At 38.6% G+C, this 22,080-nt stretch overlaps 1 protein-coding gene across 1 annotated transcript; it reads left to right on the plus strand.

Moving 5' to 3' along the window:
• Positions 1 to 11,172: 11,172 nt before the first annotated feature.
• On the plus strand, positions 11,173 to 21,102 carry syt8 (synaptotagmin VIII). Its single transcript, XM_056281612.1, has 8 exons — positions 11,173 to 11,305; positions 12,005 to 12,174; positions 12,629 to 12,724; positions 12,928 to 13,095; positions 17,307 to 17,474; positions 17,741 to 17,858; positions 18,177 to 18,310; positions 20,567 to 21,102. The coding sequence occupies exons 1-8, from the start codon at positions 11,173 to 11,175 to the stop codon at positions 20,798 to 20,800; spliced, it is 1,221 nt and encodes a 406-aa protein (XP_056137587.1). The 3' UTR covers positions 20,801 to 21,102.
• Positions 21,103 to 22,080: the final 978 nt, after the last annotated feature.

The following is a 22,080-nucleotide window of genomic DNA, read 5'->3' on the forward strand; positions in this document are numbered from 1 at the left end:
ACCACAGCTGTCTTAAAGCTGCAGGTAACAGTGCCAGTAGTAAGTGATAAATTAACAATGTCCAGCATTGTAGGTCCCAGGAAAGGCCAGAGGTCTTTAAAAATGTTTGCTGGTAAAGGGTCAAGTAGGGAAGTATTTGGTTTAGAACCTGACACGAGCTTAGTCAAAGTGTCAAGAGAGATAGTGTCAAAAGCTGCAATAAGAGGGACTATCAGTGACTCAAGTTTATACTAGACTCGGTTGCATTAGTGCAAGGGTCCGCCTTGAGGCTGCACATCTACAGACTGACAGGAGAAACGTTATTCGGTAGATTTTTTTTAGCTTGCGCGCTGCCTATTAAAAACTTTTTCCTCGTATTTCTGGTTTAGTCAACTTGGGTGCTGTGCATAAGTCTTATAATGGCAGGAAAAACAGTTGTGTATTTGTTTTAATCTCACATACTACTACTGGGCCTGTCAGCCTAATAACTTTTGTGCACAATTACTGTATGATCAAGGACCTCGTGGTTGCAGTGATTCAAAACCTGTTTTATACTGCAATTGAGGGCTAACTCCTCAGCTGGGGTTTTGCCTAACAGCACCGGAGAAGGGGAAATACGCCTGGCAGAGATCTGCACTCGACTGAGTGCACTCTTGTACTACGTTTCTCTTTCTGGTTGGTAACCGTAGGTTGCAGGTTCTATTCTGTTCTGTTCTTGAACTCTAACATGCTGCTGCTGGGTTTTGAGGAGGACCGTCCTCTGGTTGGTGAACACAAGTCCTTTTCTTGCTCTGATTTGAAAGTTTGAATTTCACATTGTTTTCTGTTCTGTGGTGTAAACTCATGCTAAACTCCACACGACCACAAATAAACACAATACCCATTTAAATTGATTCAGTGCCCTGCAGCCTGAAGAAAACTGTTCTATATGGATCAAAGACAGTTGAATTGGTTCATCTAGACGTAACGTTTATTAACAAATGTTTCATCACTCATCTAAGTGACGTCTTCAGTCTAAACTGACTGCAGGTTTCCCCACCCTTATAAGCAATACAGTGGCATTACGACCGAAACCAACGACCAGTTTCATATGCAAATAGGCGTGACCATTAACTAGTTACAATAGCCATGAGTACTATTCAGAGGATTTGGGAATAGTTGCAATCAGAACATTGTAAGATGTACTCGTACAGCTGTCGCCACCTTACAATCCTGTGATTGTAAACATTCCCAAATCCTCTGAATAGTACACATGGCCATTGAAACTCTAGTTAATGGTCATCTTCCTCCTTCCAAATCAAGAAAGATCAGCGCCATTTTTATTACATTGTGGGACATCCCAGGGCTGTCCCATCAGCCCATTGCTCTTTGCAGTCGCTATTGAGCCCCTCGCCTTTAGTATTCGGAATCACCCTTCTATTGAACCCATCCGATTGGGTAATGTGGCTCATCAATGTGGATGATTCTGTCTTCTTCCTATCACAACATGAGAAGTCTGTTCCCGTTTTGCTAGATCTTTTAAGGTCATTTGGTGAAGATCTAGTCAGCAGGCGACAATGCAAGTAAGTGTAAAAAAAAAAACTAGGTTCAAGTCCCATAGGACATAGGTATCAACAGGCAGTACACAAAGGCAAAGGTGCATAGAAGTGAATGTTTTAATCTTTTAATACCATCAGGTGTGGAGGTGTTGGAGAAAGAGCTGGGTCTTCAGCTTCTTCTAAAAGATGGAGAGGGACTCAGCAGATCAAATGGAGTTTGGTAACTCGTTCCACCACTGGGGAACTACAGAAGAGAGAGTCTGGCTAGTGACTTAGGGCCCCGTTGTGGCAGAAGTGTCCGGCGCCTTTCATTGGCACAGTGTAGTGAGTGTAATCGGCAGAAGAGTGACAATGTAGCCTATAAATTTTATCAGGGGTACAAACCTTGATAAAATCTATAGGCCACATTGTCCTTCTTAATAACTCTGTGACTGTGTGGACATTAAAGCAGCCGTCAGGTGTGCTGCGCCAAGGTAAACTGCGCCCCCCCCCAAAAAAAATTGTTAGCACCAGCCGCCACTGGAAGGCTCTCTGACCCACTGTTTCTGGACATGCCCAAAGCTGTCATTTTTGGTGTGACGTATTCAAGTGGTTCTCTGACATGTACGGCTGTGTGTTTGAAGCGGATCCAGAGATGGCACTATTTGGGTTTTCTCTTTCTCTACCAAACCACTATTATGTAAGGAATGGTAATTGCAAAGAAAGTAATTTCAAGGCTCTGGTAGTCAGATACTGTGCCTCAGTTTAAGACCTGGTTAACTAAGCTCACTGGTATATGACATATGGAGAAAGTTCGATATGGCATGATGGCCAATCTTAATGCATTTTCTGACATATGTTAGCCATTTTTGGATCACCTTGCTCAGTACGACACTGAACCTGACCAGCAACAAAATACATAGTGTGCCGTCCACCTCTCTCATTGATGCGATGTGCTAAGATGTGTTGTGCTAGTGATGCAGCAGTGCAAGTCATTATTTTCCTTAAATTCACTGTTTCTTCTTTGCGCTTGGTTTCTAATTTGTTTGTTGTTTTAAATATGGGTCTCTGTTTTCTGTACTGTACACTGGAAGATCCCAATAAAAATATTGTAAAAAGGAAGGTAGGGAAAAAAATACCCCAGAATATATTTAATTCTTGTTTTTCCAGCCTTGATGTTATTTTTTTTATAGAGTCAGAATCTATCTTTTGCTAAGTATGACATGCAAACAAGCAGTTTGCCTAAAGAGCAGCGACCATAACATGTAAGTCTAGTCTAATAGAAACTGAAACTCCTCCATATCACTCTTACACCACCACTTTCTTACCAAAGCAAGACAGCCTCAAGATTACTGTACAATGATGAGTCATAAAAAAAGACGTCTGATACTTTTCAGCTGGAAGATCTCAAAAGGTCCATCCCATGTCAGATGGACCAGGGATATCATGTTTCATCTTACACTGGAGGAGATCAAATTCACCTTAAGGGGTGATAAGGATGCGTTCAAGAAACTGGACGCCATTCCTGATTTACTTGGATAATCTAACCGGTGTAACAAACTGGGACGCCTCTTGATTTGTCTGGAACGGCCCAACATGTGTGAGTTGTAGAGTGAGAGTACTTCTATGTGTGATGCTGTTTGTTTGTTTGTTTGTTTTCCTTATTGATTCATTGCTCTTACTGTCTTGCTGTTTTTTATGTTCTGTTTGGCTTTGATTTGAGCTTGTGTAATGTATTATTTTTCTGAATTATATTTCATCTAGAGAATCTGGGAGTGAGGGGATTTAAAAAAAGAGAAAATGTGATGGGGGCGGGGGTGTTGGAGCTGGATGCCGCTGCAAGTCAGCACATTTATATTTCTACTGATGAGGCTAGCTTTAACCCAGCCAAAAGAAGGGGACGAGGACGGAACATTATTGGCCACCGTACCACTGTGTAAGTCCCTGGAGGGAATATCACCATGTGGACAGTCATTAGCCAGCAAGGCGTCCTCCATCGCCATGCCAACCCTGGGCCCTACAACCTGCCCTCCTCATCCAACGTATCTGCCAAGTTTGGGAACTGTAGCTGTTAACGATTTCTGAGGCCCAGATACTTTTAGGGCAGAAGAAGAAGAAGAATCCCAGCAGACACAGCAGGGTTCCAGCAGTTTCACTACTTGGACCCCTGAAAACTCTAAAAAGAGACTTTTCTATAAAGTGGACACAAACCAAAGGTTCATCCATACAACTGTGAATTGTTCCTGTGACTCAGGAAGGAATGCTGAACTGTTCAGCTCGACAGACCCGTGAAATTCTCTGCTGATGGTAAAACTGTTTACCCAACTTTTGTTTGACGCCACAGCAGAATTTAAATATGCAAACACACACACACACAAACACACACACACACACACACACACACACACACACACACACACACACACAGACACACACACACAGAGAGAGAGACAGACAGAGTGAGAGGAGGGCTGGTTTGTGTGCAGAGGAGGTGTGGTGCTTCAGACGTATGGAGTCCCTGCTGGCTGAGGTGAACTAGTCTGCTACACTGCTCAGTCTGGATTAAACCACAGCCGAGAGAACAAACAGGGAAGTAATGGCAGTTCAGACCAACTAGTGGGAACACAGGTACTGTTAAGTTATCTCTTCTTATATGTCTCAACATTTAGTGCCAGTGGGAAGTGAACCGCTTTCAGGGAATAACTTGAAGGTGAATTACAGAGAGGCAGAACGCAGCACGAGTATGTAAGACGTGAGAAGAACAGGGTCAGGCCGAGGGCTGTCTCTCTGACACCCTCATACTGAGACCGGCAAGCCAGACTGCAAACCCGTTTCTTGTTTTTCATCCTCACTGAGGTCAGATAATTCTTCTTCACCTTGGGCTTTCTCGTGTATTTATGTCGTTCTTTTGCTCCGTCTTCAGCTCCAGGGTCACAGAATACCATCAGACGGTTTAATGTGGGTCATCTGCTCATGTCAGCTGTATTCAGCACATGATAGTTCTGTGCCCTTTTATTTCCTCACCTCTGGATATCTGCAATCTGATGTGTTCAGGAAACTAACTGGTTTGTCTGTGGATCATTCTGGACGTTATGTCCACAGAAGAACAGGAAAGACTCCAAATTGATTTCCTGTTAACGACTACTTCCTTCTAAAATTGCTGTTGGAGGAGGAATTTTTAGAGCATGCAGTGGTAGATTACCAGAAAGAAACAATCCAGAAAGAATCAACCCAGGGAGCATGTTTGGTTTGGTTCCTGGACTGAGCAGGGGCTGTTAGGAGCAGGACCTCAGATGTGACCGTTCTGACAGTGACCAAGGCACTTCATCCACATGGCCCCAGTCAGGCTTCCTACACGTCCTGGAAATGTGTTAACTTATTTTCCAGTCATGGAAAACACCTGGAAGATGATCAGATGGATCAGATGTCCTGGAAGTATCGCTGAGGTCATTGAAAACTGTAAAGTTGGGGTGTAAAATGTGATATTGCATATGTGTAGTTTTTAGTGGAGATGTGATGTTGTCTCCATAGCTTTGTGTTGAGACGTGACATCAGTGTGTGAAGTCTGGACGGTTTGTTCAGTCACACAGTCCATGTAGAGACTGATGAGACTTCCACTGATAGTCATCACTGACGCTGTTATTATCAATATTACTACACACTGATGTTATCAACACTGAATAATATGACCTTCTGTCACCTTATTAAGTGTTATTATCATTATTACTACACACTGACTGTTATTAACACTGAATAATATGACCTTCTGTCACCTTATTAAGTGTTATTATCATTATTACTACACACTGACTGTTATTAACACTGAATAACATGACCTTCTGTCACCTTATTAAGTGTTATTATCATTATTACCACACACTGACTGTTATTAACACTGAATAATATGACCTTCTGTCACCTTAGTAAGTGTTATTATCATTATTACTACACACTGACTGTTATTAACACTGAATAATATGACCTTCTGTCACCGTATTAAGTGTTATTATCATTATTACTACACACTGACTGTTATTAACACCGAATAATATGACCTTCTGTCACCTTATTAAGTGTTATTATCATTATTACTACACACTGACTGTTATTAACACTGAATAATATGACCTTCTGTCACCTTATTAAGTGTTATTATCATTATTACTACACACTGACTGTTATTAACGCTGAATAATATGACCTTCTGTCACCTTATTAAGGGTTATTATAGTTATTACTACACACTGACTGTTATTAACACTGAATAATATGACCTGTCACCTTATTAAGTGTTATTATAGTTATTACTACTGACTGATATTAACGCTAAATAACATGCCGTGTCACATTATTCAGTGTTATTATCATTATTACTACTAATACTGACTGATATTAACACTGAATAATATGACCTTCTGTCACCTTATTAAGTGTTATTATCTTTATTACTGCTGACTGATATTAACGCTGAATAACATGACGTTTCACATTATTCAGTGTTATTATCATTATTACTACTAATACTGACTGTTATTAACACTGAATAATATGACCTTCTGTCACCTTATTAAGTGTTATTATCATTATTACTACTGACTGATATTAACGCTGAATAACATGATGTGTCACATTATTCAGTGTTATTATCATTATTACTACTAATACTGACTGATATCAACACTGAATAATTACCTTATGTAACCTTATTAAGTGTTATCATTATTACTACTACTACTGACTGATATTAACACTGAATAATATGACCTTCTGTCACCTTATTAAGCATTATTATCATTACTACATACTGAATGTTATTAACACTGAATAATATGACTTGTCACCTAATTAAGTGTTATTATCATTATTACTACTAATACTGACTGATATTAACACTAGTGTTATTATTGTTAGTTAGTAATAGTGTTATTATTGTTAGTAACAGTGTTGTTAACACCGAATAGCGTGACAGGTCACACTATTCAGTGTTGCTATTGTTAGTAACAATGTTATTATTGTCTATTACAGTCTGCACATTTACATGAGCTAAACAGTCTGTACATGTACATGGTCTATACAGTCTGTACATTTACTGGATCTATACAGTCTGTACATGTACATTATCTATACAATCTACACATTTACATGAGCTATACAGTCTGTACATTTACATGCTCTATACAGTCTGTGCATTTACTTGATCTATACAGTCTGTACATTTACTTGATCTATACAGTCTGTACATGTACATGATCTATACAGTCTGTACATTTACTTGATATATGCAGTCTGTACATTTATATGATGTATACAGTGTGTACATTTACATGATCTTTACAGTCTGTATATGTACATGATCTATACAGTCTGTACATTTACATGAGCTATACAGTCTGTACATTTGCTTGATTTATACAGTCAGTCTGTACATGTACATGATCTATACAGTCTGTGCATTTACTTGATCTATACAGTCTGTACATTTACTTGATCTATACAGTCTGTACATGTACATGATCTATACAGTCTGTACATTTACTTGATCTATACAGTCTGTACATTTATATGATCTATACAGTGTGTACATGTACATGATCTAGACAGTCTGTGCATTTACTTGATCTATACAGTCTGTACATGTACATGGTCTATACAGTCTGTACATTTACTTGATCTATACAGTCTGTACATGTACATTATCTATACAATCTGCACATTTACATGAGCTATACAGTCTGTACATTTACATGCTCTATACAGTCTGTGCATTTACTTGATCTATACAGTCTGTACATTTACTTGATCTATACAGTCTGTACATGTACATGATCTATACAGTCTGTACATTTACTTGATCTATGCAGTCTGTACATTTATATGATATATACAGTGTGTACATTTACATTATCTTTACAGTCTGTATATGTACATGATCTATACAGTCTGTAAATTTACATGAGCTATACAGTCTGTACATTTGCTTGATTTATACAGTCAGTCTGTACATGTACATGATCTATACAGTCTGTGCAATTACTTGATTTATACAGTCTGTACATGTACATGATCTATACAGTCTGTACATTTACTTGATCTATACAGTCTGTACATTTATATGATCTATACAGTGTGTACATGTACATGATCTAGACAGTCTGTGCATTTACTTGATCTATACAGTCTGTACATGTACATGGTCTATACAGTGTGTACATTTACTTGATCTATACAGTCTGTACATGTACATGATCTATACAGTCTGTACATTTACATGCTCTATACAGTCTGTGCATTTACTTGATCAATACAGTCTGTACATTTACTTGATCTATACAGTCTGTGCATGTACATGGTCTATACAGTCTGTACATTTACTTGATCTATACAGTCTGTACATGTACATGGTCTATACAGTCTGTACATTTACTTGATCTATACAGTCTGTGCATGCACATGGTCTATACAGTCTGTACATTTACTTGATCTATACAGTCTGTACATTTACATGAGCTATACAGTCTGTACATGTACATGGTCTATACAGTCTGTGCATTTACTTGATCTATACAGTATGTACATTTACTTGATCTATACAGTCTGTACATGTACATGATCTATACAGTCTGTACATTTACATGCTCTATACAGTCTGTACATTTACTTGATCTATACAGTCTGTACATTTACTTGATCTATACAGTCTGTGCATTTACATGGCCTATACAGTCTGTACATTTATTTGATCTATACAGTCTGTGCATTTACATGAGCTATACAGTCTGTACATGTACATGGTCTATACAGTCTGTACATTTATTTGATCTATACAGTCTCTACATGTACATGGTCTATACAGTCTGTACATGTACATGGTCTATACAGTCTGTACATTTACTTGATCTATACAGTCTGTGCATTTACATGAGCTATACAGTCTGTACATTTATTTGATCTATACAGTCTGTACATTTACTTGATCTATACAGTCTGTACATTTACTTGATCTATACAGTCTGTACATGTACATGGTCTATACAGTCTGTACATTTATTTGATCTATACAGTCTGTGCATTTACATGAGCTATGCAGTCTGTACATGTACATGGTCTATACAGTCTGTACATTTATTTGATCTATACAGTCTGTACATGTACATGGTCTATACAGTCTGTACATGTACATGGTCTATACAGTCTGTACATTTACTTGATCTATACAGTCTGTGCATTTACATGAGCTATACAGTCTGTACATTTATTTGATCTATACAGTCTGTACATTTACATGAGCTATACAGTCTGTACATTTATTTGATCTATACAGTCTGTACATTTATTTGATCTATACAGTCTGTACATTTACTTGATCTATACAGTCTGTACATTTACTTGATCTATACAGTCTGTACATTTACATGAGCTATACAGTCTGTACATGTACATGATCTGTAAATTAGAACAATAAGGTGGTGGTCTCTGGGCTGGTGACTGCCGTCCCTGTTGGTGCAGATGTGGCTTTAGGATGGGTGGAGGTCAGAAGACATTTCCTCTTCTTGATTAAACGTCTTGTGGCTGAGAGCCGCTCCAGCTCCCTCCATTTCCCTCGTCCTGTTCGCTTTCCTCCGTCTGCTCGATGCCTCCACAACACCGGATTTCCCTCTGAGGCTCGTGTGTTTCTGTAAAGACCTTCACCAGTGAGTAAAACACTTCAGAAACGAGTAATGTTTAGTTGATGTGTGTACCTGTCATGGACACGGCCCTGGTAGAACTGTCAAAGTTAGTCCAAATGGAAACGGTTCAGTTTCCTGTGGGATGGTTTCACTTCATAACGTGCTCATGGAAAGTGGCTTTGTTTGCTTCCAGAGTGAAAGACTTGTTTGTGTGTTTGTCATGCTGACGTGGGAGCCGGCGTGTTAGTCAAGGGTTTTGTGTGGGGCATTGTAGTGAAGGGGCAAATAGAGAATGTTATCAGGGGAGCTTTAATAGATGTTGTGTCATCACACCCTGCTCCTGTTTAACTATGGAGGAGCCATGGAGGCCACAGGTTCCTTATCTGGACTGCAGCAACTGGACTTGCAACACAATCCACCTGGTAGTTAGTTCACTGGCTGCTCTGGCTCCATTACCCAGTCACGCTGCTGTGTGTGTGTGTGTGTGTGTGTGTGTGTGTGTGTGTGTGTGTGTGTGTGTGTGTGTGTGTGTGTGTGTGTGTGTGTGTGTTTGGGTTATTGTATTCAGTACTACCAGCATGCTTATGCCAGTTGTCCTCTGGCATGAATAAAGTCTGATCTGTTGTGATGCAGGTATTGATAGCAGCATGTTGGAGTAAACTCAGCTCTAGTCCTCAGGTAAAGACAGTAACGTTGGGACAGTAAATTGGCACAAGAGGAGACCATAGATCCCATCATCTCATGCCGCTGTCACTTGTATCCGCCATCCCACCCTTTGCAGTCACTACCCAAAGCTCATGACCATAGGTGAGGGCTGGAAGGAAGACTGACTGGTAAACCGAGAGCTTTGCCTCCCGGCTCAGCTCCCTCTTCACCACAACGGTCCGGTACAACGTCCCCATTACTGCTGATGCTGCACCAATCTGCCTGTCAATCTCCCGCTCCATCCTACCCTCACTCGTGAACAAGACCCCGAGATACTTGAACTCCTTCACTTGAGGCAACAACTCATCCCCAACCCGGAGGGAGCAAGCCACCCTTTTCCGGTGGAGGACCCTGGCCTCAGACCTGGAGGTGCTGACTCTCATCCTCTCAACCAATTATCCAATGACAATTGTCCACCTGGCCTGGGTTGACTACGTGTGTTGTTCACCTCATGTGTTTGTCCACTCTGATGAAGACACAGTCGTGATGAAGACACAGTAGTCTGTCTGTCCCTGTTGTCCTCTGGGACTTTGCTGTCCTCGAGCTGAGTAGCACCTGATTCAGCTCTAATGTGCTGGGAGATGTGGAGAACGCTGTTCCTTTTCTCTGTTTTGGGATTTCCCCCCTTTTCTCCCCAGTTGTACTTGGCCAATTACCCCACTCTTCCGAGCCGTCCCGGTCGCTGCTCCACCCCTCTGCCGATGGAGGGAGGGCTGCAGACTACCACCTGCCTCCTCCCATACATGTGGAGTCACCTGCCGCTTCTTTTCAGCTGACAGTGAGGAGTTTCACCAGGGGGACGTAGCGCGTGGGAGGATCACGCTATTCTCCCCAGTTCCCCCTCCCCCCTGAACAGGCGCCCCGACCGACCGACCGACCGACCGACTGACCAGAGGAGGCGCTAGTGCCGTGACCAGGACACACACCCACATCCGGCTTCCCACACACAGACACGGCCGATTGTGTCTGTAGGGACGCCCGACCAAGCCGGAGGCAACACGGGGATTCGAGCCGAAGATGCCTGTGTTGCCAGGCAACGGAATAGACCGCCACGCCACCCGGACGCCCCTGGAGAAGGCCGTTTGAACAGTAACTGGGATGCCACTCGAGTAAAGCGCTGAGGGCCATGCTGTTGAGTTGGCAGTCAGCCAGGTTCAGATGAGGTTTATATTTGAACGTTAGGGGGGAGCATCCTGTTGTTTTGTCTTCTCTGAAGACTGGTGATGAGGGTCTGTCTGAGGTCTTCTTCTCATGTATGCTGCTTCTCTCTCCTTTGCAGAGCTCATCTTTCCATCCAGTTCACCATGCACCCCAACCCCCCCATACCTAACAGCACCCCCCCTCCCCCCCCAGCTACCCACCACTACACTAACGCCACCAGCGCTGCTGCCACGCCACAACCCGACTTCTTCACCAAGCTGCTGGATCAGATTCCCTGTGAGTCCCCTTGACCCCTTACCAACCTCTCACCAACCTCAGTGAGCCTGACCTCTGACCTCTAGTCTGTCTCCAGCTGTGGTCAGAGAAGATGGATTTTTGTTCCATGTCTGATCCGATACATGAGAAGACACCATGTTAACCTGCTGTCTGTTCATCTGCTATCCTGAAACCTTCACCTGTCTCACCACTGACTCTCTCTCTCTCCCCCCTCTCTGTGTCTCTCTCCCCCTCCTCTCTCTCTCTCTCTCTCTCCCCCCTCTGCCTCTCTCCCCCCTCTGTGTCTCTCTCTCTCTCCCCCCTCTCTGTGTGTCTCTCTCCCCCTCTCTGTCTCTCTCTCCCCCCTCTCTGTCTCTGTCTCCCCCCCTCTGTCTCTCTCCCCCCTCTGTGTCTCTCTCTCTCCCCCCTCTGTGTCTCTTTCTCCCCCCCTCTGTCTCTGTCTCTCCCCCTGTCCCCCCCCGTCTCTCTCTCTCTCTCTCCCCCCTCTCTGTGTGTCTCTCTCCCCCCTCTCTGTCTCTCTCTCCCCCCTCTCTGTCTCTGTCTCCCCCCCTCTGTCTCTCTCCCCCCTCTGTGTCTCTTTCTCCCCCCCTCTGTCTCTGTCTCTCCCCCTGTCCCCCCCCCGTCTCTCTCTCTCTCTTTCTCCCCTCTCTCTCTGTCTCTCTGTCTCTCTCCCTCCCCCTCTCCCCCCCCTCTCTGTAGTGCCCAGATGGGCAGTTTACTGCATCTTCGCAGTGGGGGGGTTGTTGATCTTGGCCTGCTGTCTCTGCATCTGCATCAAGTGCTGCTGTAAAGGGAAGAACCGCAGGAAGATGAAACCACACCAGCAGCTGAGCCTCAAGAGTCTGAACAGCTCCACCACCACCGCACTGGTGACACTTCACACACACACACACACACACACACACTCACACTCACACTCACACACAAATAGATAGATAGATTAGATAGATAGATAGATAGATAGATAGATAGATAGATAGATAGATAGATAGATAGATAGATAGATAGATAGATAGATAGATAGATAGATAGATAGATAGATAGATAGATAGATAGATAGATAGATAGATAGATAGATAGATAGATAGATAGATAGATAGATAGATAGATAGAAAGACAGACAGACAGACAGATAGATAAAATCACTGTGCATATGAATAAACCTAAACCAGCTGATGGTTCCTCTTGTGTCCCGGGCTCCTGATGGTTCCTCCTTGGTCCTGGGCTCCTGATGGTTCCTCCTGGGTCCTGGGCTCCTGATGGTTCCTCCTGGGTCCTGGGCTCCTTATGGTTCCTTCTGGGTCCTGGGCTCCTGATGAGCAGGTCCAGCCAGATGCAGGAGATGTGGAGTACGGCTCAACCCAAAACCAACACGGAAAACTGCTCTACTCTCTGGAATACAGCGCTGCTCAATCTGAGGTACAAGTCCTGAAACACCCACATACCCTCCATACCCACATACCCCCCACATACCCTCCATACCTCCCACATACCCACATACCCCCCACATACCCCCACATACCCTCCATACCCACATACCCCTCCCATACCCTCCATACCCACATAACCCCCTCTAACCCTCCATACCCCCCACATACCGAGTGTGTCATTGTGATCTTCAGCTCACAGTGGGGATAAAAGAAGCTGCTGCTCTGAAGGCCATGGATGTGGGAGGAAGCTCTGATCCTTATGTTAAAGTCTACATCTGCCCTGACAAATCCAAGACCTGCGAGACCAAGGTGTTCAGGAACACCCTCAACCCCGTGTTCAACCAGCAGTTCACCTTCCCGGTACAACTCACACAACAACACAACGTCCACAACAACAGCACGCCACGCCACACCACACAGGTGTCAACGTTGTATGACAACATAAACAACAAGAACAGGTTTTGGTTTTTTGTGGGGACTTCAATATTGATTGATTTGTTAAACCCACTTGAAAATAATACAACTAAAATCAACAACTACAAAATAACAATTAAAAAAATACAGCTAAAATTAATAACTACAAAACAACTAAAATACAATACAAGTAAAAAACTAACAGCTAAAAATAACAACTAAAATATAATACAACTAAAAATAACAAAGAATAACAATTAGAAAATACAACTAAAATGAACAACTAAAACAAAATACAAATAAAAAACTAACAACTAAAAATAACAACTAAAATATAATACAACTAAAAATAACAAAGAATAACAATTAGAAAATACAACTAAAATGAACAAATAAAACAACTAAAATAGAATACAAGTAAAAAACTAACAACTAAAAATAACAACTAAAATATAATACAACTAAAAATAACAACTAAATATAACAACTAAAAATAACAATTAAAGAAAAACAACTAAAATATGATACAACTAAAAATAACAACTAAAAATAACAACTAAAATATAATACAACTAAAAATAACAATTAAAGAATAACAATTAAAAAATACAACTAAAACGAACAACTAAAAAACTGAGATATAATACAAATAAAAAATAACTAAAAATAACAATTAAAATATAATACAAGTAAAAATAACAACTAAAAATAACAACTTAAATATAATAAGAGTAAAAATAACAACTAAAATATAATACAATTAAAAATAACAACCAAAAATAACAACTTAAATATAATACAACTAAAAATAACAATTAAAGAAAAACAACTAAAAATAACAACTAAAATATAATACGACTAAAAATAATAACTAAATATAACAACTAAAATATAGTACAACTAAAAATAACAATTAAAGAATAACAATTAAAAAATACAACTAAAAAAACTAAGATATAATACAAATAAAAATAACTAAAAATAACAACTAAAATATAATACAAGTAAAAATAACAACTAAAATATAATACAACTAAAAATAACAATTAAAGAATAACAATTAAAAAATACAACTAAAACGAACAACTAAAAAACTGAGATATAATACAAATAAAAAATAACTAAAAATAACAATTAAAATATAATACAAGTAAAAATAATAACTAAAAATAACAACTTAAATATAATACAAGTAAAAATAACAACTAAAATATAATACAATTAAAAATAACAACCAAAAATAACAACTTAAATATAATACAACTAAAAATAACAATTAAAGAAAAACAACTAAAAATAACAACTAAAATATAATACAACTAAAAATAATAACTAAATATAACAACTAAAATATAGTACAACTAAAAATAACAATTAAAGAATAATAATTAAAAAATACAACTAAAAAAACTAAGATATAACACAAATAAAAATAACTAAAAATAACAACTAAAATATAATACAAGTAAAAATAACAACTTAAATATAGTACAAGTAAAAATAACAACTAAAATATAATACAACTAAAATATAATACAAGTAAAAATAAGAACTAAAAATAACAACTAATACAACTAAAAAGAACAACTAAAATATAATACAACTAAAAATAAAAACTTAAATATAGTACAACTAAAATATAATATAACTAAAAATAACAAAGAATGACAATTAGAAAAATAACTAAAATGAACAACTAAAACAACTAAAATATAATACAAGTAAAAAACGAACAACTAAAAATAACAACTAAAATATAATACAATTAAAAATAACAACCAAAAATAACAACTTAAATATAATACAACTAAAAATAACAATTAAAGAAAAACAACTAAAAATAACAACTTAAATATAATACAACTAAAAATAACAATTAAAGAAAAACAACTAAAAATAACAACTAAAATATAATACAACTAAAAATAATAACTAAATATAACAACTAAAATATAGTACAACTAAAAATAACAATTAAAGAATAACAATTAAAAAATACAACTAAAAAACTAAGATATGATACAAATAAAAATAACTAAAAATAACAACTAAAATATAATACAAGTAAAAATAACAACTTAAATATAATACAACTAAAAATAACAATTAAAGAATAACAATTAAAAAATACAACTAAAACGAACAACTAAAAAACTGAGATATAATACAAATAAAAAATAACTAAAAATAACAATTAAAATATAATACAAGTACAAATAATAACTAAAAATAACAACTTAAATATAATACAAGTAAAAATAACAACTAAAATATAATACAATTAAAAATAACAACCAAAAATAACAACTTAAATATAATACAACTAAAAATAACAATTAAAGAAAAACAACTAAGAATAACAACTAAAATATAATACAACTAAAAATAATAACTAAATATAACAACTAAAATATAGTACAACTAAAAATAACAATTAAAGAATAATAATTAAAAAATACAACTAAAAAAACTAAGATATAATACAAATAAAAATAACTAAAAATAACAACTAAAATATAATACAAGTAAAAATAACAACTTAAATATAGTACAAGTAAAAATAACAACTAAAATATCATACAACTAAAATATAATACAAGTAAAAATAAGAACTAAAAATAACAACTAGAATATAATACAACTAAAAAGAACAACTAAAATATAATACAACTAAAAATAAAAACTTAAATATAGTACAACTAAAATATAATATAACTAAAAATAACAAAGAATGACAATTAGAAAAATAACTAAAATGAACAACTAAAACAACTAAAATATAATACAAGTAAAAAACGATCAACTAAAAATAACAACTAAAATATAATACAGCTAAAAATAACAACTAAAATATACTACAATTAAAAATAACAACTAAAAATAACAACTTAAATATAATACAACTAAAAATAACAATTCAAGAAAAACAACTAAAATATGATACAGCTAAAAATAACAACTAAAATATAATTCAATTACAAATAACAAATAAAAATACAGCTAAAATATAATACAATTAAAAATAACAACAAAAAATAACAACTAAAATATAATACAACTAAAAATAACAATTAAAGAATAACAATTAAAAAATACAACTAAAACGAACAACTAAAAAAACTAAGATATAATACAAATAAAAACTAACTAAAAATAACAACTAAAATATAATACAAGTAAAAATAAAAACGAAAAAATAACAACTAAAATATAATACAACTAAAATATAATACAACTAAAAATAGCAATTAAAAAATACAACTAAAATGAACAACTGAAAAAACTAAAATATAATACAAGTGAAAAAATAACAACAAATAAATAACCGGCCCACGAACCATCTGGACACAACGTTTATTGAGAGAAACATTTCATCATCATCTAATTGACATCTTCAGTCTCACCTGACTGCAGGTGTCCCCCCCTTATAAACAATACAGTGACTGCAGGTACCCCACCCTTATAAACAATACGGTGACTGCAGGTACACCCACCCTTACAAACAATACGGTGACTGCAGGTACCCCCACCCTTATAAACAATACGGTGACTGCAGGTGTCCCCACCCTTATAAACAATACAGTGACTGCAGGTGTCCCCACCCTTATAAACATACAGTGGCCTAATGACCCAAAGCAACCACCAGTTTCATATGCAAGGGGTGACCATTAACTAGAGTTACAGTGGCCACGTTTACTATTCACAGAGGATTTGGGAATGTTTGCAGTCACAGCATTGTTATTGATTGACAGTTATTGATTGCAGACTGAAATAAATGTCAAATTTCAAAAATTCAAAGTTACAGCAGCAAAAACTGTTCAAACACATCAACACAACACAAGTTTACTACGAACTAGCAGAAGAGTGTTTAATACATGAGAGATGTTTCTATGACAACCATCGGACACAATACCAACACGGGATGGATGTTACCATGACTACCACTTTGTACTGTAGCCAAGTAGTGCAGGATAGACAGAGGGATTGTACAATAAGGGTTTCCATGGTTACAGCAACCTTGTATTTCTTTTTAAAAATCCTTCCCATATTAATTTGTATATAAATCATTGAATCATCCACATCTGTTCACTGTACCAAACCCCTTCCTCTGAGGTGGGAGCAAACACGACCTTTGACCTGGTTTCCTTTTCATTCAGATCTCGAACGCATCACTCAGCGAGTCTACAGTGGTGATGCAAGTCTTCGACTTCAACAGATTCACCAAACACGAGATCATCGGCGAGCTGCGGCTGCAGCTGAGCACTGTGGACTGGAACCACGTGATGGAGGAGTGGCAGGACCTGAGCCAGCCCGCCAAGTTTGAGGTGAACTTACCGCTTTGATCAGCTCTTAATGACGGTTTCCAGTACAGTGACTGGATTCATTTCTACTCCGCTTCACACATTCAACTCTCGCTGTCCAAGAGACACAGGACCAGCAGCCTTCATTCAGCTGCATTAGTCTAATGTATTTCTTTTTTTTATTATTATTTCTTTTTTTCTCTGAAACGTTTTGATTTTTTCTTCCACGAAGTTCTTTACGTCTGTTTTGTTATATTGTCTGTTGTAAGTCTGTTGTGTTGTTGCTGCAGGAGGAGAACCTCGGTGAGATCTGCTTCTCTTTGCGCTACGTTCCAACTGCCGGAAAGCTAACTGTGGTGATCCTGGAGGCCAAAAACCTGAAGAGCATGGACACAGGAGGGTTGTCAGGTCAGTCACCCCTCAGCCTGAACGCTAACCAACACACCGGTCCTGAACAAACACACTGGTCCTGAAACAACACACCGGTCCTGAACAAACACACTGGTCCTAAACAAACACACCAGTCCTTAACCACAACAACAGTCCTTAACCAACACACCGGTCCATAGTCCACACCGGGCTGTCCTGTGTCTCTTACCTGTTGGTGGCCTTGTTGTTCAGTGAAAAGTGACGATGGTGTGTTTTGTCCCTGTAGAAGAGGCCAGGATGGTTTTCTCTTGAATGTTCCACTGTTCATTAATTTCCTCCTCTGTTCTGGAATGACAGATCCCTATGTGAAGGTGCAGCTGGCCCTGGACAAGAGGAAGTGGAAGAAAAGGAAGACATCTATCAAAAAGAAGACTTTGAATCCTTACTATAACGAATCCTTCACGTTCGATGTGTCCTTCGACCAAATACAAGTGAGTCGAATCTCTCTCTCTCTCTCACACTCTCTCTCTCCCGACTAATGAGAGTGGTTCATGTTGTTTTTCTCTTTGTTCATTTAGTCCTCAGCAGTTCTTCACACACAGCTCGTGTTACACAGATTGACTCTCAGCACACAAAACTAATCTGTGCAGATGCCTTTAAAGTTGAAGCATCTTCTTCTGCTACATCACACTGATATATCACATGGATACATCACACTGATACATCACACCGATACATCCCATGATACATCACACTGATACATCCCATGATACATCCCATGATACATCCCATGATACATCCCATGATACATCCCACCGATACATCACACTGATACATCACACTGATACATCATACTGATACATCACACTGATACATCACACTGATACATCACACTGATACATCATACTGATACATCACACTGATACATCACACTGATACATCCCACCGATACATCACACTGATACATCCCACTGATACATCCAATTGATACATCACACTGATACATCACACTGATACATCACACTGATACATCCCACTGATACATCCAATTGATACATCACACTGATACATCACACTGATACATCCAATTGATACATCACACTGATACATCCCATGAAACATCATACTGATACATCACACTGATATATCACATGGATACATCCCATGATACATCACACTGATACATCACACTGATACATCCCATGAAACATCATACTGATACATCACACTGATACATCCCATGAAACATCATACTGATACATCACACTGATACATCACACTGATACATCCCACCGATACATCCAATTGATACATCACACTGATACATCCCATGAAACATCATACTGATACATCACACTGATATATCACATGGATACATCCCATGATACATCCCATGATACATCCCATGATACATCACACTGATTCATCACACTGATCCATCCCATGATACATCACACTGATACATCCCATGATACATCCCATGATACATCCCATGATACATCCCATGATACATCACACTGATACATCACACTGATACATCCCATGATACATCACACTGATACATCACACTGATACATCACACTGATACATCACACTGATACATCACACTGATACATCACACCGATACATCACACCGATACATCACACTGATACATCACACTGATACATCACACTGATACATCACACCGATACATCACACCGATACATCACACTGATACATCACACTGATACATCACACTAATACATCACACTGATACATCCCACCGATACATCACACTGATACATCACACTGATACATCACACTGATACATCACACTGATACATCACACTGATACATCCCACCGATACATCACACTGATACATCCCATGAAACATCATACTGATACATCACACTGAAACATCACATTGATACATCCCACCGATACATCCCACCGATACATCACACTGATACATCATATTGATACATTACACTGACACAGATACTATACACCTGAACTTACACATCTTTACTGTTTTTACTCATCATTCAGCCCTCCAAAAGCCAGACCCTCAACACACACACACTCTCTCTCTCTCAGAACTTTCACACCAGATGAATTGAAAGAAACCATTAAAATCCTTCATTCCTCAATTTCCCTTATTTGTTCCCATCCTCTTTATTAGACATCAGTTATTTCATTAAACCAGACTGAACCTTTGCTGGTGGTCCGTCCAGTGGTGGGGCAGCAAACAGTTAATAAACAGTTTGAAGTCACAGAAAGTTGAATTAGTTCATCTGGACACAACGTTTGTTGACAGATATGTTTCATCACTCATCTAAGTGACCTCTTCAGTCTAACCTGACTGCAGGTGTCCCCACCCTTATAAACAATACAGTGACTGCAGGTACCCCCACCCTTATGGACAATACAGTGGCATAACGACCCAAACCCAACTATTCCCCAATCCTCTGTGAATAGTAAACATGGCCGTTGAAAGTCTAGTTAGTGGTCACACCCATATTTGCATATGAAACTGGTCATTGGTTTCAGGTGGGGTCCCTGCAGTCAGGTGAGACTGAAGAGGTCACTTAGATGAGTGATGAAACGTTTCTCTCAGTAAATGTTGTGTCCAGATGAACGGCGTCACCGCTCTGTGGCAGATGGTGTAGTGTTGGTTTGAATGAAAACCAGTACACATATGGTTCTCTATGAGTCATTGATGTGTTCTATTGTCTGATCCGGGCTTTCCTGTGTATGTGTCCGCAGCGGATTCACCTGGTCATCTCTATCTGGGACCATGATGCCATGACCCGGAACGACGCCATGGGGAAGATTTTCCTGGGCTGCGATGCCTCGGGGAACCAGCTGAGGCACTGGGCCGACATGCTGTCCAACCCAAGACGACCCGTCGCCCAGTGGCACAACCTGCTGTCCGCCCAGCAGGTCAACGCCACACTAAGCCTCAAAAACAAGCTTTCCTTCACCAACAAGATCTTCTGAACAACCACTCGTCTTTAAAGCTAGAGTCCTGAATATGGTGGTTTTAGTGAAGCAGTGTGTCTCTATGAAGGTGGTGGTGAGGTGTGTGTGGTGGGCTGAGCTTCATTCCAAAAGAATGAGAGTCAGCAGGGCTGTTGTGTCAGAAACAAACATAAAACCTGGTAGAACCTGAGTTGTACTTATTGATGCAGTGCTGGTATGTGTTGGTGAAGGTCTTCTGCCAGCTTGATGAAGATGGAAACGACGCACCCTGTCATTGTTCCTGGTGAAGTCCTACCAGACACCATCATCCACATCACACACTGCTGAAAGGTCTTCATGGATTACTTGTTGTCTTATAGAGACAGAAAGTTTATTATGATGATGATGATGATGATCATCATCATCATCATCATCATTATTATGATTATTATTGTTATTGTTACGGGTCGTTTGTTTGTATGTAACTCTTTAGGATTGTAGCTTTAAGAAGTAACAGTGGAAAACCTTCATGATCAAAACAGGTTTAAGTCTTAAATAGTCTGAATCCTTGTTGCTAACAGCTGCCGTTATTGTGGCAGTTCATACACACTGGTTAATAACATGGAGTCTGTGTTATAATCACACACTGGTTATTAACATGCAGTCTGTGTTATAATCACACACTGGTTATTAACATGGAGTCTGTGTTATAATCACACACTGGTTATTAACATGTAGTCTGTTATAATCACACACTGGTTATTAACATGTAGTCTGTTATAATCACACACTGGTTATTAACATGGAGTCTGTGTTATAATCACACACTGGTTAATAACATGGAGTCTGTGTTATAATCACACACTGGTTAATAACATGTAGTCTGTGTTATAATCACACACTGGTTATTAACATGTAGTCTGTGTTATAATCACACACTGGTTATTAACATGGAGTCTGTCATAATCACACACTGGTTATTAACATGGAGTCTGTTATAATCACACACTGGTTAATAACATGGAGTCTGTGTTATAATCACACACTGGTTAATAACATGGAGTCTGTTATAATCACACACTGGTTATTAACATGTAGTCTGTTATAATCACACACTGGTTATTAACATGGAGTCTGTGTTATAATCACACACTGGTTAATAACATGGAGTCTGTGTTATAATCACACACTGGTTAATAACATGTAGTCTGTGTTATAATCACACACTGGTTATTAACATGTAGTCTGTGTTATAATCACACACTGGTTATTAACATGGAGTCTGTCATAATCACACACTGGTTATTAACATGGAGTCT

This window comes from Lampris incognitus, chromosome 6, assembly GCF_029633865.1.
Source record: "Lampris incognitus isolate fLamInc1 chromosome 6, fLamInc1.hap2, whole genome shotgun sequence".
Lineage (NCBI taxonomy): Eukaryota > Metazoa > Chordata > Actinopteri > Lampriformes > Lampridae > Lampris > Lampris incognitus.

Excerpts from the sequence above, each read along its gene's own strand:
- syt8 (XM_056281612.1), top strand. The coding sequence starts at position 11,173 with ATGCACCCCAACCCCCCCATACCTAACAGCACCCCCCCTCCCCCCCCA. Across the intron at positions 11,306-12,004 it reads GCTGCTGGATCAGATTCCCT|TGCCCAGATGGGCAGTTTAC; the intron begins GTGAGTCCCCTT and ends CCCTCTCTGTAG. Across the intron at positions 13,096-17,306 it reads ACCAGCAGTTCACCTTCCCG|ATCTCGAACGCATCACTCAG; the intron begins GTACAACTCACA and ends CTTTTCATTCAG.